This window comes from Urocitellus parryii, chromosome 3, assembly GCF_045843805.1.
Source record: "Urocitellus parryii isolate mUroPar1 chromosome 3, mUroPar1.hap1, whole genome shotgun sequence".
In the NCBI taxonomy this organism is placed as follows: Eukaryota; Metazoa; Chordata; class Mammalia; order Rodentia; family Sciuridae; genus Urocitellus; species Urocitellus parryii.
The window spans coordinates 42,644,122-42,658,532 of record NC_135533.1 but is presented as its reverse complement, the minus strand read 5'-3'; the positions used below and the strand labels follow the sequence as shown (position 1 = coordinate 42,658,532).

The 14,411-nt window shown below is 34.3% G+C and overlaps 1 protein-coding gene across 1 annotated transcript in view; it reads right to left on the bottom strand.

Moving 5' to 3' along the window:
• Positions 1-14,411, bottom strand: part of Cftr (CF transmembrane conductance regulator) — a 155,923-nt gene that overhangs the window by 121,403 nt on the left and 20,109 nt on the right. The window contains exons 2-3 of the mRNA XM_077796424.1: positions 10,606-10,716; positions 6,633-6,741 (exon numbers count right to left, since the gene is read on the bottom strand). Coding sequence (XP_077652550.1) covers positions 6,633-6,741; positions 10,606-10,716 — 220 coding nt within the window. The remainder of the gene's footprint in view (positions 1-6,632; positions 6,742-10,605; positions 10,717-14,411) is intronic.

Here is a 14,411-nt window from a genome sequence, read left to right as displayed (position 1 = left end):
TAGTACTAGGAGAGTAAATGAGCACCTCTTTTCAATTTATTTGTACTTGGCACTTAGGTTGGGTCTAGAAGATCTGGTAAGATTTAGGTTTTAGTTAAAGGGATGTTTATTAAAGGCTATTTACAGTAGTGAAAAATGTAAACAATCTAAATATCCAACTGGGAACTAATTAAATAAATTATGCTACAGTCATATAATTTATTAAATAATTAGGTGGAAAAACGTCTACTGACATTGAAATCCATTTATAATGCATTAAGAGCAAAAGCAGATTAATAGTACATTATATAAAGGAATGATTACCTTCCTTTTATTAAGTATATATTCCCATGGAGGGAAAAAATGGAAGGATAAACATCATTAATCATCAGTGCTTATCTCATTATTTCATAAACAAAAATTCCTAAAATGTGATGAAAATTTGGGTAGAAAACTTCATATACTTATGATAATTAATAAAATATAAAAAGAATTAATGTATACCAAATTGGAAGAAAGTAAACATATTAAGATATACTTATTAAGATATACTGGCTTATATATCAAAGTCAAGTCTTAAAATTCTGATTTTGACAAGGAAAATATGAGAGTCAAATTTTGATTTATCTTGATGCACTAGAGTCTTATGGTAATTTTTGGATGAAGGAAGAATTTCCTATATTCTGAATAGTAAACAAAAATCTTCTCATGCTTACTGCACTAAAGAATTGCTCAAAATTTATATTTTTAAAATATTTACTTTGCCAAAACTGTACTTTCAAATACATATATACACCACACCAAGAACACAGTTTCAAAAATATACCTTTGAGTCATATTTTAAGATTCAATGCCTAATTCAAAAATTATTTTTTGTGTGGGTTTTTTGTTGCTACCTTTTTGTGTCTATTTAATTTCATTAATGATTACTGGTGATGTCTTCACTAGAAATCTGAAAATAGCCTTTGTATTCTGTAAGACAATGCTCCTGGGTTTTCAGACATAGCAATGAATGGGTATACAATAATGCAATATGTGTTAAAATGTTAAGTTTAATTATATTTCTGAAGTAATGCTTAGAATCTAGCTATCACTTTTAAACACTGGTAAAATATTCTCATGTGCCCTATAAAAATCAAATTGTTGCTTCAAGATTTGCTTAAAGCATGTATGTAAAAATAAGTAAATACAAATAATGAGTATTTGTGCACTTAGGTAGAGAATCTGTTTAAAAATATAGTAATGATGACATATATATTAAATATTTGATATATAACAGGATCTATTCCATGTGCTTAACTCATTTAATTTTCATGACAAATCTATGAAATATATGCCATCATTTGTCTCTACTTTATAATAAACAAAGACTAACAGTTTAAATAATTTGCCCAAAGCCACACAGCTATTGACCAGCAAAACTTGGATTTCAACTAGAGACTTTGGTTCCAAAGCTCTCACCTGTGTATCCATAACCCTAAATCAACATGAAAATGTTACAACACAACATGACTGCTGAGAGCCATAGCCAAGTGGGAATGACGCATGGCATTTTTGGTTGAAAGGTGACTCCAGCAAGCCATTGAGATGATAGGATTATGTTAAGATTTGCATTCAATTGGATATTAGCCTCCGCCTGCTACTTTGGAGCTCTAGCGGGACTCCCGGAGAGTTCCCATTGGTTGGGGAAATGCGGTAGGAGGGATTTCCGGAGGAGGGACCTTCCTGTTGGTGTAGTGTGGCCGAGTGTGTGATTCGGCATATTTCCAGGGAGCGAGTGTGGCATTGGCGGGAGTTTCAGAAATAAAGTTTGTTCCTGCTTGAGTGGCTCGTGATTTTGTGCCCAGCCAGACTGCGGCACATGACAATCTCTTATTTGTTTACCAATCATACATCATCATCAATTCAAAATTAATCTAACAAATCAAGATTTAAATTAATATCAATATAACAATATGTGTTCTATTTCTCTAGGCCCATCTCACAAACACATAATTTAAAAATGGAAAATATTCTAGAGATGGCACACTGTACTATCACCCTTATAACTGTATAGTTAAAGAAACTTGAGTTCCAGACAAGTTCTTAGATTTTCCCAAAATTGTCAAATGGGTTTATGTCACCAGAGCATAAACCTATCTCAGAAGAGTTAGAAAAATAATGCTGCACCTTGGGAAAAAATACAGGCTTGAGAGTATCATATGTAATGTATGTTGTTTGACCATGTCATATCCATCAGAAACCATAGGACATAGATGTAACTTCATATGCTACAGACTACTCTCTTTCCTATGATTGAGATAAATCATATCCCAACCTCCTTTCTGATCCCAATTCTAAAAACACAATCACAGCCAGTTCCTAATTTACAAATATTATTTGTTCTGAAATTTCAGATGTAAGAACAGGAGATGTCTTTAGCCTTAAACACAATCTTCTACTGAACTTGGTGTTGGATCTCTTGGTTAGCCTAGGTTTGCCCTTAAATGCTCTTAAGAGCACCTTTCCATTTCAGTAGTACCTGAAAAAGCCTAACCAACCTTATAGCAAAGTTTCCACAAGAAAAGATGGAACATCTCTCCCTGTTGCAGTCTTGGAAGAGAAACATAGAGCCCCTCTTAGCTATGGCTCTGCCATCTCATGCCCCTGACATCTGTCCCTCTCCAGTCTTAAGAGTCTTAAGAGGGGGTGCTGGAGGGAAGGAGCACAAAGTTAACAGCTAAGGTTGGAACTGTCAGATAAAAGGCACATTTTAGTCTCAGTGGGATGGCTGTCACTTTCATTCAGGAATCTTTCCTCATAATTAGTCTATTTTTTGCACAGCTCCTCTTCCTTCTAATTTGGCCTTTTATTCTACAAAGACCCTCAGAGATCTAGCTACTCAAAATGTGGCCTGAGGGCAAATTTCTCTACCTGAAAGCTCTTAGAACCAGATCTCAAGTCCCAGTCCAAACCTGGTAAGCCAGACTCAACTAGATCCTTGGGTGAACTGTCTGCATATAAAAGTTTGAGAAATGCTGCCTTCTGTCATTAAAAGAGTTAAAATTAATTTTGCTGCATTTAAAATTATCCAGAATTTTCATTAAGAAAACAAGCAAAAATTTCTGTGTATAACACATTGAATCCCATCATTTTAGATCTAATGAATGTTTTGTCATTCAGGGTACATACTGGTGCTTATCTACCAGTGGTCCTTAGCCCAGCTGGATAATTAGAATCACCTGGGGAATACTTCAAAAATATACTCTCCCAGATCCGATTCCAGACCAATTAAGCCACATTATCTCAGAAGCAACTACTTGTTACTCTAAAGGTAAGTAAAAATCTCCTACATTTCAAAGAAAAAAATTCTGACACACTTTGAAATGCCAAGTGTTCTTGTCACAGGATCTGGTAGAAGATGTGGAGAGCAATGGGCAGCACAACCTCTTAAGGATGGGGATACCAGTTTGGGTAGGGAGTAAAAACCCTGAGGATATAAGAGGAGTGGAGGGTGCTCAGAGTGCAAGTTACCACCAGGGTCAGAGAAACAGCCAGATATGGGGGTATGGGGTGATGGCAGAGAAAGATGAGAAAGGAATCCCACATGGCAGGACTCTAGAAGATTTGCAGGAGGGAACAGTCCTTAGGGATCTAATCACATGGAAAGGATACCCATAAGCCAAAATGCCTAAGGCAGGGCCTGTCCATGTGAAGAATTCCCCCAAACACCCTCCCTTCTTTACCAGTAGGCTGCTTTTCAAGTGCCTGTCCAATGTTTTGTCCAAACATAAGAGACAAAGATCTTTCTTTACAATGCAGTCTGTGGGACTTGAGGACTCTGACAATATGATTACCAGGACTTTTTTATGCCCTTAAACTTCCTGGGACTTAAGAAAAGTAGTCTGACCTACGTTGCACTGATAATATACTTCATTTCTCTGGTTGTACACGATGTAGTGTTATACCGTATGTGCAGTCATACAAGTACCTAGGATAATGATGTCCATCCCAAGTCATATCCTTTCAGATGCTCTCTACTTAGCCTCCCTCAGACTATCCTTAAATGACTCTCACAACAGCCATCTTCTTTTCTTTGCTGGGAGTCTTAAATGTTAAAAGACAATGTTGTATCTGGCGGCTGAGTCAGATGAAGAAAAAAACAAGTGCCGAGTTAATGGTGACAAGCGGTAGCCAATATGATTAAAATTATATCAGAATTGCAGAAAGAGAAGCTCTTTCATGATGGCATTTCCTTTTTCTTAACCTTTCACAATTAACAGCAAATGTTAGAGTACTTTTTTTTTGTATTCGTCCTGAAAACAACCAAATATTTATTTTACCACAATTATCATGATGTAGAGGGACTAAAAATAGACATATGAAAGTTATGGCCATCTATTTCTAAGAATAGTGTTAGAGCCATGTCAATAATCCATGCTTCATGATCCCTGCTTATTTAATGAACAGGAGGAATGCACAGAAAGAAAACAACAGTCAGGCACTGGTGTCAGTTCTTAAAAGGATAGAGGTCTTTTTTTAATGGCTGAACCTTTGTTCCTTCTTTTTTTCCTCTAAGGAAAAAAAGAGCAAAGTTAACAAGGCTGAGAAGGGAGGGGAGAAGAGAATGGGGAGAGGTTGGTTAATAGATATGAACTTACAATTAGGAAGAATGAATTCTAGTAGAGTGACTATAGTTAATAATAATTTAATGTATATTTGAAAATAAGTAGAAGAGAAAATTTTAAATGTTGTCACCACAAAGAAATAATAGCTGTCTGAGGTCAGTACCCTGTTTTGATCATTAAATATCACACAAATGTATCAAAATATTACCCCATACACTCTAAATTGTGCAACTTATTATGTGTCTATTAAAATGTTAAAAGTAATTATTAAATTAATTTTAAAGAGATCAAATATCTGGAAAAATTGCACTGGTCTAAATAGCTAATGTGGTTATCTAAATTCTTTGAGACTTGATTTTCAATACTTTTACGACTGAAAACTGTGTTGACAAGACTAAAAACCTATAGCCCCCTCCATATCTTCTCATCAAACACACTTCACAGCTGCTTTTCCTACCAGAATCATTTTCTAGTCGATAATCAGTTGGTTACCAGTATGAATTGAAATATATTTTGCCCTTCAAATTCTCTGCTGCTTCCAGAGATGTAACCTAGGACTCAGGATAGCTCAGAAATGCCTTCTACCTCACCTCATCCATGGATAATTAATACATTATGTATGGTGTCATAATCTCTTTTTAAATCATGTGACATTAAGATCTTATCCCCTCTTTATACCTACTCCATTCCTTTCCCTTAGGTTTCCCTTAGCACTCTAGGTCTCAACTGAATAAAAATTGTTCCCCAAAGACCTCAAAGATATAATAAAGATAATTAATTCTTGAGTTAGCTAAATCATGTTAATTAACAAATTATTTTTCCCACAACTTTTCCAGGATTCTGTAATATATGTATTTCTCTCTCTCTCTCTCTCTCTCTCTCTCTCTCTCTCTCTCTCTCTCTCTCTCATCTCTCTCTCTCTCTTTCTCTCTCTCTCTCTCACACACACACACACACACACACACACACACACACCTCCTAGGAGAAATTCTTTTGGCTTTTTTAATGACAGATCAACATATATGACTCTATTTATATTTTATATATATATAAAATATATAAATATATATATATAAAATCTGTAGATCTATAAAAGCCAGAAAGTTTTTCTAGAGATTATCAAGACCATTAGGAAACACTCTGGACCTAACTGTAGTCATCTTTGTCAAGAAAAATTTTAAATGAATTTTCCCTGGACTGTATGACATAAATTCTTAAAGCAGTGTAACTCACATGGCATTTCATTGGGACAGCCTATGACACTGCTACCTCCAGGAAGCAGAAAGACATATGAATAAAACACAGGTCAATTCATATGCTCTATAGTATCCCAAAGCAATATTGTGCACAGCCATCCCTTGAAGTCTGGACACATTTCCCACTTGTCACCTCCTTTTTCAGGTTACAACTAAGGATTCAAAGTGCCATTTAGATTATATATAAAATAATAGAGTCACATTCAAGAGCAACTGGGGAACATCCAAGGTCCTTAAAAACCTGGGTTTTCAACCATGCCACTCTTACACTGAAGAAGACACAGAATATTGAGAAAATACATTGCAAGTGTATCTCATTGCCAAATGTAAAATTGTTGCTATGTTTCTTTGAAATAATTCAGTATATAAATATGATTTGAAAATATTACAAATATTCCTATGCATAAATTACTGAATTTGACCTAATTCTCCTGACATTGTCTCCTGAAAATCAATGTCTCCTGACATTCTCCTATTGAATACAGATAAATAAAGGCACTGGTAATCTCATGTACTGATAAGACAACATGATTTGAAATCATAAAAGAAAAAATTTTAAACAAGAAATTCATTTTTCTGGACCCATTTTACATTGTAAAGTGCCACCTGTGTTCAGGAACATCTTAGTTCCAGAGGATTTTCACTAATCTTTTTTAGGTGGTTTCTTAGTGTTTGAAGTTGGATTAGTCCTTTGTTTCTTTACCCTGGCTCACCAGATTGCCTTAGTTCTTCTATAATCACAAAAATATAATTATTTTATTCATCATATATTTACAAGAGAGATTCTTACCCCTAAATATAATAAGATTCCATAGAACATAAATCTCCAGAAAAAACATCGCCGAAGGGCATTAATGAGTTTGGGATTTTTCTTTGAAGCCAGTTCTCTATCCCATTCTCTGCAAAAGAATAAAAAAAAATGGGACCAATAAGTTGCATGTGCAAATATTTAAGTTGTCCTCTCTCCCTTAACATACCTTGTTTCACACAAGTGTATCCAAGGAGATTAACCCGAGTGATTAGAGACAAAACTTTGTGGAGACTCTCCAATACCAACTTCTCAACTACTTATTTGGCAGATGCATCATATATCATTCTGCAGGGATTTGATTTCATGAAAAGGCCATATTGTATGTGTTAAAGAAAAGTGCTGGGCTTTTAAGAGCAAAGGAATGGTTGGACAAAGAACATATGACATTTATGAATACACATTGCTGTGCTTGGAACAAGATAAATAAATTAAACATATAAATACTCTAAGTTTTTCTCCCTCATTCCTTAATCCTTATCTTTTTAGAACTGTGGTAGATGTTACAACATTTAAATGTCAAACCAAAAACAAGTTAGAATGTCAGGTTTTTTCTTCTGTGAATTAGCATGAGAAAAACTTTAAACTTTGTTTCTAAAAAGTAGAGGCATAAAATTGAAATCATCAAACTTCGTTTTCAAGTACTGAAGTCATTTATCAGAGTAAAATTCTTTGAAAAATGAGGAAAGAATACCATAAATTTTGCAGTCAGAATTAGATAATCTGAAATCAATACATTTTTATTTAAAAAAAATATTATAGGAACATCAGTTGACTGTATTTATTTTAAGCCACTGCCACTGATCTCTGTTAATAAAACTCCTGTTTTTCTTTGCAAGAGAATAAACTATTACTTTCATCTTAATTGTTAAACTAGATGGTAATGAAAAAAATTTATGAACTACAGGCAACAACTAAAGAAGTAGATAAAGGCTTTGCATTTTATCAATGGCTATTCCCATTACTATCAAGTTACCATAAGTAGACATAGTTCTATTTCACTTTAAAGGGAGAAAATAGCTAGATCTAAAGACAAGCTTGGCAGTCTCGATGCATAAATTGTGGCTTCCTCCAAAAGGTTGCTAAACTACCACTCATCTATAAAGCCCAGTCACCCTTTCCCATCTGCCTTCCACACTCATTCCCACTTCTCATTCACATGCATGTATCTTGCCTCTCATCCACAGTATATGGTAACTCAAAATAGGGTAAGATATCAAATACGGAGCAGAATCACCCTCTATCTATCAAAGCAGGAATGTATCCAATGGGATAACCAGGAAGGAGGGTTGGAATATAAACCAAAGAAATAGCTTCAAGATGAAGAAGTGAACAACAGTGAAGTAATATAGAAAAGTATAATTATATTTGATGAGTAAAGGGTTTCTGCTGATTCTGGTCAATGTAGTTTTAGAAATATGATAACAGTGGGAACCAAAGTCCTAGAAGTAGGGATGTAAATAGATAGTAAAGAAGTACAGAGACTAGAACAGAGAAATGTTAGCTATGAAAGGAAACAGAAAAAGAATGGAGTGGTAACTGAAAGGAAGGTCAGGTTGGGAAACTTTTTTTTTTTTTTTTTTGTAGTTGTAGATGGACAGAATGCCTTAATTTTATTTGTTTATTTTTATGTGGTGCTGAAAATCAAACCCAATGCCTCACGCATGCTAGCCAAGGTTCTGCTACTGAGCTATAGCCCCAACCCAGGTTGGGGAACTTTTTAATGTGTAGGACTTGAACAATTTATAGACTGAGAGGAGTTAGCAGCAAGACTAAGGTGGTACATTCCAGCAGCACCATAGTAGAATCAGGAGGGCAGAAGTTCTATAGTTATAAAATCCATATGTTAATTACAATCACAGAATGAATATGTGGTTTGCACACTGCAGTGATGTAGAGGTTTCAGTTCCATGGTCACAAAATTCAGCCAGAGGGGCTATTGGACCTCAACCTCAACCACAACCACATGGCAACCACCTGGAGGTCTTGCTCACAAGACAGATACAACTTGTGAGGCCAGGGTCACTCCCTAAGGTACAGAGGTATCAAGTAGTATAAGTGATATATCGTTATTTCCAAATTTCAAAGTTTGAAAATTCCACATGCCAATTTTATAAGAATAACAAGGTGAAGAAGTGATTCAAAGAGCAAAGCAAAAATAGCAAAGGTAGAATTTGTGAACTTAAACTGGCATACAGTTGTTGAACTGAGACAAAATTGCTTAATTCAAAGATTGAATTAAAATAGGAGGTGCCATGAATCTGAGAAGAAAAGAAATATTAGGCCAGATAGTCTGTAGATTTAAGTACATGTCCTCTTCAAAAAATTTGGCCATTTCAAAAAATATATTTAGATCACACATTTTCAATGAACCTAACCCTACTCTGATTGATATTTCTTTCAGCATTCATTTAGGATTTGTTGGTTGATCTACTGTATAATCTATATTATTTTGAACTTGCTAATATACTTACACTGTGTTCTTTATATATTTCATATCTCCAACAATGTTGCTGGTTTTTTTATATAATGCTGCATTTCACATTCAATCATTCATTTACCCAACAAATACTTATTAAGTAGATACTTTATGACAGGCTCTATTCTAGGCACTAGGGGATGCATCATAAACAAAACAGAAAAAAAACCCCAACAACAATGACAACAAAAAAATCCATACCTTCGTGACACTTATACACAAGTGTTCAATAATGGAAGTTGACCCTTGGTCTTGGAAATATGAATTTGCTACTCCTACTAGATATATTTTTTGAAAAAAATACAATCAAGAAAAATAAGTTTTGATATCTTACTTTTCCATGAAAATATCAAAAAAAGAGAAATAAATCTAATTAAAATAAGGTAAACAAAGCATAAACCTTATCCAACTTTTAAATTTTGGTCAATAAATTGGCAGGTACATTTTCCTTTTTAATTCCATTTCCCTTTCTGGTATTAGACACTGGACTACTGGCACAAGACCCAGACTAATTCATTCACTACTGTGATGAGTCCAAGGAGTGAGCATGTCATTCTGGAGTCTATATTTTCCCTGGTCAGCCAAGGGCAAAGTGCTCTTTTCTCTCTAGTGTATAAAGGGGGAAAGCAATGAGTTTTTGGTAAGGACCCATAACACGGAGAAAGCCATTCTGAGAGACTAAATCAGCATAAGGCAAATGCCACCAGGTAATATTTAAGACCTTGGTTCCACAGATTCCCTAAGGCCAGGTAGCTAACTAGATGTTCACATGGTTTGACTTCATGAGTCAATAAATTCCCTCTATTTACTTAAACTTATTAATTTGGTTTCCATCACTGGCAATCAAAAAGGCCCTAACCAATACTCATCAAAAGGGGAACTCTAGGAAGTTCTTCACTGTAGGCAACAGTGTTTCTACAGGTGGACAGTATAGACCTAGGTTGGAATCATGGCCCCATCATTTATTCATTGGCAAGTGACATTATCTTTTCAAGCCTCAGTTTGCTCTTCTATAGGATGGAGATAATAGTGCTTTTTTGGTAATAGGTACTCAAAAATATGATTTCTTTTTACATCTTGGTATCCAATAACCATTGCCTTAAGATTTCCCAGGAACCATATTGGAATTCACATATTAAGATTTTGGAAGCAAAAATACATGATTTGCTTCATAATGATGTTGCTTTAGTCTTCATAAAATCCACCTCATGCTCTTCAAAGAGACATAAATTCTCAGAATGTAAATAATGTGTTTTCTGCAAAAATAAGTCATTTCTCAAGCAAATACTTAGCTTTCTGTCATGATTTCATTGTTTAATTCTTGAACTGGTCAAGATTTTAGTGAGCCTATAAAATGTTCTGATTTTAAATGTGCCAGTTTAAGAATTAAGTCCTTTAAAATGCTAGTTTTATATCTTTAAGTAATTAATAATATGACTGTATCTCTTCAACTAATAACAATCTTCATGTACATACCTTTCCAACTTTTCAGATAGATTGTCAGCAGAATCAGCAGAAGGAATTTGGTATATGTCTGACAATTCCAGGCGCTGTCTGTACCCTTTCCTCAAAATTGGTCTAGTCCAGCTAAAACAGAAAGAGGCATAGCACATATAAGTATTCCTTTGATTTGGTTTCCAACATAAACATGGAATCTGATACCAATTTAAATCTTCTAGCATGTGAATAGTACCAGAGGCATGCATAAATATGACAATAAGTCAATTTATATAAATAACAGAATTCATATCCTACCAGATATACCTGTATAAAACATCAACACTGCTTAAGTAATGTGACCATCTCTTTGTCAAAGGGATCAGGAATAATGATGGTATGATACTTCCCAAAGGAAAACAAAACCTGACTGATAAACAGACAACAGATACTTAATTATCATCTTCCATAACTGTCATTCTAAAACAAGGTACTCAGCAAAGACTTATATATAAAAGGAACAGACTATAGCTAGGAGTGAGTAGTTTATATCAATTTGTGGACTTACTTATCATGTCTGAATCATCATTTGAGAGTAGGAATTGTAACTCTCTTATGTTTCTTTACCTCACTCCACTATAGTTACATGGCTGTCTTCTAGGCATCTAATCAATAACAATTTGTGATGAAAATTAGTGATAGTGGTGTGGAAAATAATTAAACAGAATACCCCAGTATTTTCAGATATATCATTTCTAACTATTATGGATAAGGCAGAATAATCTTCAGAAATAAGAAAATCTAAAAAGAAAGAAGAAGAGACAGGTGAAAAATTTGAAATAAATCATGGACAAAGAAACATTTCTAAATAAAATTTAAGAGAATGAGAACTCCCTCAGGTGAATTTTCACTTATCTATTGAAGAAAGGAAACTTGCATTTAATTATTCCCCAAATTATGCTTTCTCCCTCAGCATCTTTCTTTGTTCCAGAGAATTGTAAAATCTGGTGTCATTGGCACTTCATTTGATTATGCATCAAAATGCCCTGTTAAACCACCAAAACTCAAAAAGGAGCATGTTAGCCCTGAGAGGAAAGATAAATTTATAATAGGAACAAATACTCTAACTAGGCATTTCAGAATTTTTTAAAAGGGAGTGTAATGCCACATTCAAAGATTTTGATATTATTACAGAGCAAAACTTTGCAGATGGCCTTCCATGTCTGACCTCATCACTTCGACATTAAGGGTCTGGATTCTTCTTCACATTTCTTCTTCTCTAGCTTCTTTTTTCAGGGACCACTCTATGTTCCTGATATTTCTAAAATTTGTCTTTCAACCACACTTTTGGTGCAATGCTACATCGTTTACAACTAAAGAAATGAAAAGTTGTGTTGAAATTGTGGACAATGGATCAAAATGCATTCTGCTGTCATATATATCTAATTAGAATAAATAAATAAATATTTTTAAAAAAAAATTTAAAATAAAAGATTTAAATGAATTAAGGCCCAGCTCTAAAATTAAGTAATTCTATTAATCATTTCTTGCTAAGATATTAATGAGGATATCAGTGATGTGATGCTTAATGTCACTTTTTTTCATTAACTTGCAAATATGCATTTAAACAAGAGCTTTCTTTAACAAAAGGTGATAATTAGATTCAGTCTTCATTGCTGGGTCTGATCCATTGGTCATTTTTCCTAAGAAAAATAATGAAAATAGATGAGGCCCATCTGAATGTCGTAGGACAAGAAGCACCAGGACCACATCATGTCTGCAGTTGGCACCATCTGAGAAAGGCATTGCACCTCCACCTAGTGCTCAGCATCCCAGCGACCAACATACTGGAGGGTGAAGTTGGAAATATAAATGATAGGCTAGGGAAAACAGAGACAGACATTTAGGATTGGATTTAGGTTATGATCCTTGGTAAACTTAAGCCAAGAAGTAAAACAGGTAAAACAAAAGCTTGCTATTAGTAAAACCTTGCACAGCACTTTTCAAGCCTCTTTCACAACCATGAGTACATTGTGACTTTAATGTAAAAAGCTTGTCATGTGAGTAGAGAAAAAAGGGAGAAAAATCATGCTCAGATATGTTAAACTTGTCTGAATTACTAAATGTCAAAGCCTAGATTTTTCCACATTCTTTTGACTTCATTCTTTCCTTTACCATGTTTAGCTTTTGCTATTTAAGAAAATTAAGTATGATTAGTTGTGCTAGACATACATTTGGGAAGAGGCATTGAAAGCAGAGAGAACAAAAGCTAGCCAGCTGCAAGTAGTGGTGTGAAGGCAAATATTTAACAATTCCTTCTTCAGAAAGAAAGAGAAAAAAAAAAACTGACCTATGGCATTGGCCATTTTCTGTGATGTAAATACTCTCACTAGGACCAATTTCAAGTTACCAATATGAAGTCATTGAACAGATTGGAAAGAGATATGCAGTTGCATATTATAATATAGTAGGTTTACCACTCAGATACTTTGAACATAAATAACCTCAATAGCACAGATAATAAAATAATTAGAAAGTGAGAACTTCTGAGGTTTTAGTTTTTTATTATTTATTCTGAGGTTTTATAACTTTAGTGTAAGTTTCAACAATTTAATGTTTAATAGTGGTTATGTTAAACAACAAGCTTACAAACTTCCTAAATATGTTAACAATTGGCTCAGCTAGAAAAAACCAGCTGCAGCAAACCACTGTCAAATGTCTGAATTTTTTCGAACAAAGGTAACGGCACTGAGGACAGAAACTAAAGGACTTGTAGATTTATTGAGAAAGATAATGTGTTCTACCTATTAATTAGTAAACTTTGTATTTTTAACATGTTTGAAATTATTAAAATATAACACTGACTTCACAAGCAAGTAGAATTTTACTATATATCACTACCATAACAAAAAGCATTTTTTTAGAGAGAATTTCTAATATTTATTTATTTTTTTTAGTTTTCAGCAGACACAACATCTTTGTATGTGGTGCTGAGGATTAAACCCGGGCCGCACGCATGCCAGGCGAGCGCACTACCGCTTAAGCCACATCCCCAGCCCACAAAAAGCATTTTTAAGAAACTATATCTTTTCAGTCTCCAAGAAACAAAACTCTTTGGTTCATATCTAAGATCTGGTGAGAATTCCCATAAATGAATTGCTAACTCATTTCAAAGTAACACATTTTGTGGGTTGCTTTTATAAAAAGCTTCCACTGTTATCTGTGCCATTTCAATAAGTTAAATTACAACATGATATCTGCTTTTGGTCATCAAGAGTTCCATAACCCAGCATCATCAAATCAAACAAATTCAGAAGTTTAAAGACCCAAGGTTGCCATCTATAATCCTTACACTAATTAGTATTTCCTGGCAGCTTCACCACAGTAAACCTATATTTGTGTCCTAAAATAGACACTTAGCTTAAGATCATATATAAAAACTAAAATTCATTAACCTTAGGTTGCTTGGCAGACAACATTAAATCACCCTAGAGAAAAATTTTATTCTCTGAGGTTAAACTAGTAAAACTGAATGAAATCTGGCCTATTAAGAAGTTCTCCAAGCCTACCTAAAGCCAGTCTTGTAAATACAAAACAAACAAAACCTCCAGACATCTGTACTTAAACATTTTATAATATTAATTAATGCAAAAATCCAGCCAGTTTTTCTTTTAAACAATCCTGGGTACAAGAGTGCAGAGTCAGGAATTTCCTTTCATTAGAAATCATTGAACATCCTGATATATCTGAGCAAGTATACCTGAAACAACCAAAAACAACTGTTGCTTGTCTTTCCTCTGCCTTCCATATCCCCATCATCTTTTCCTCTCACCCCCAGCTGACCT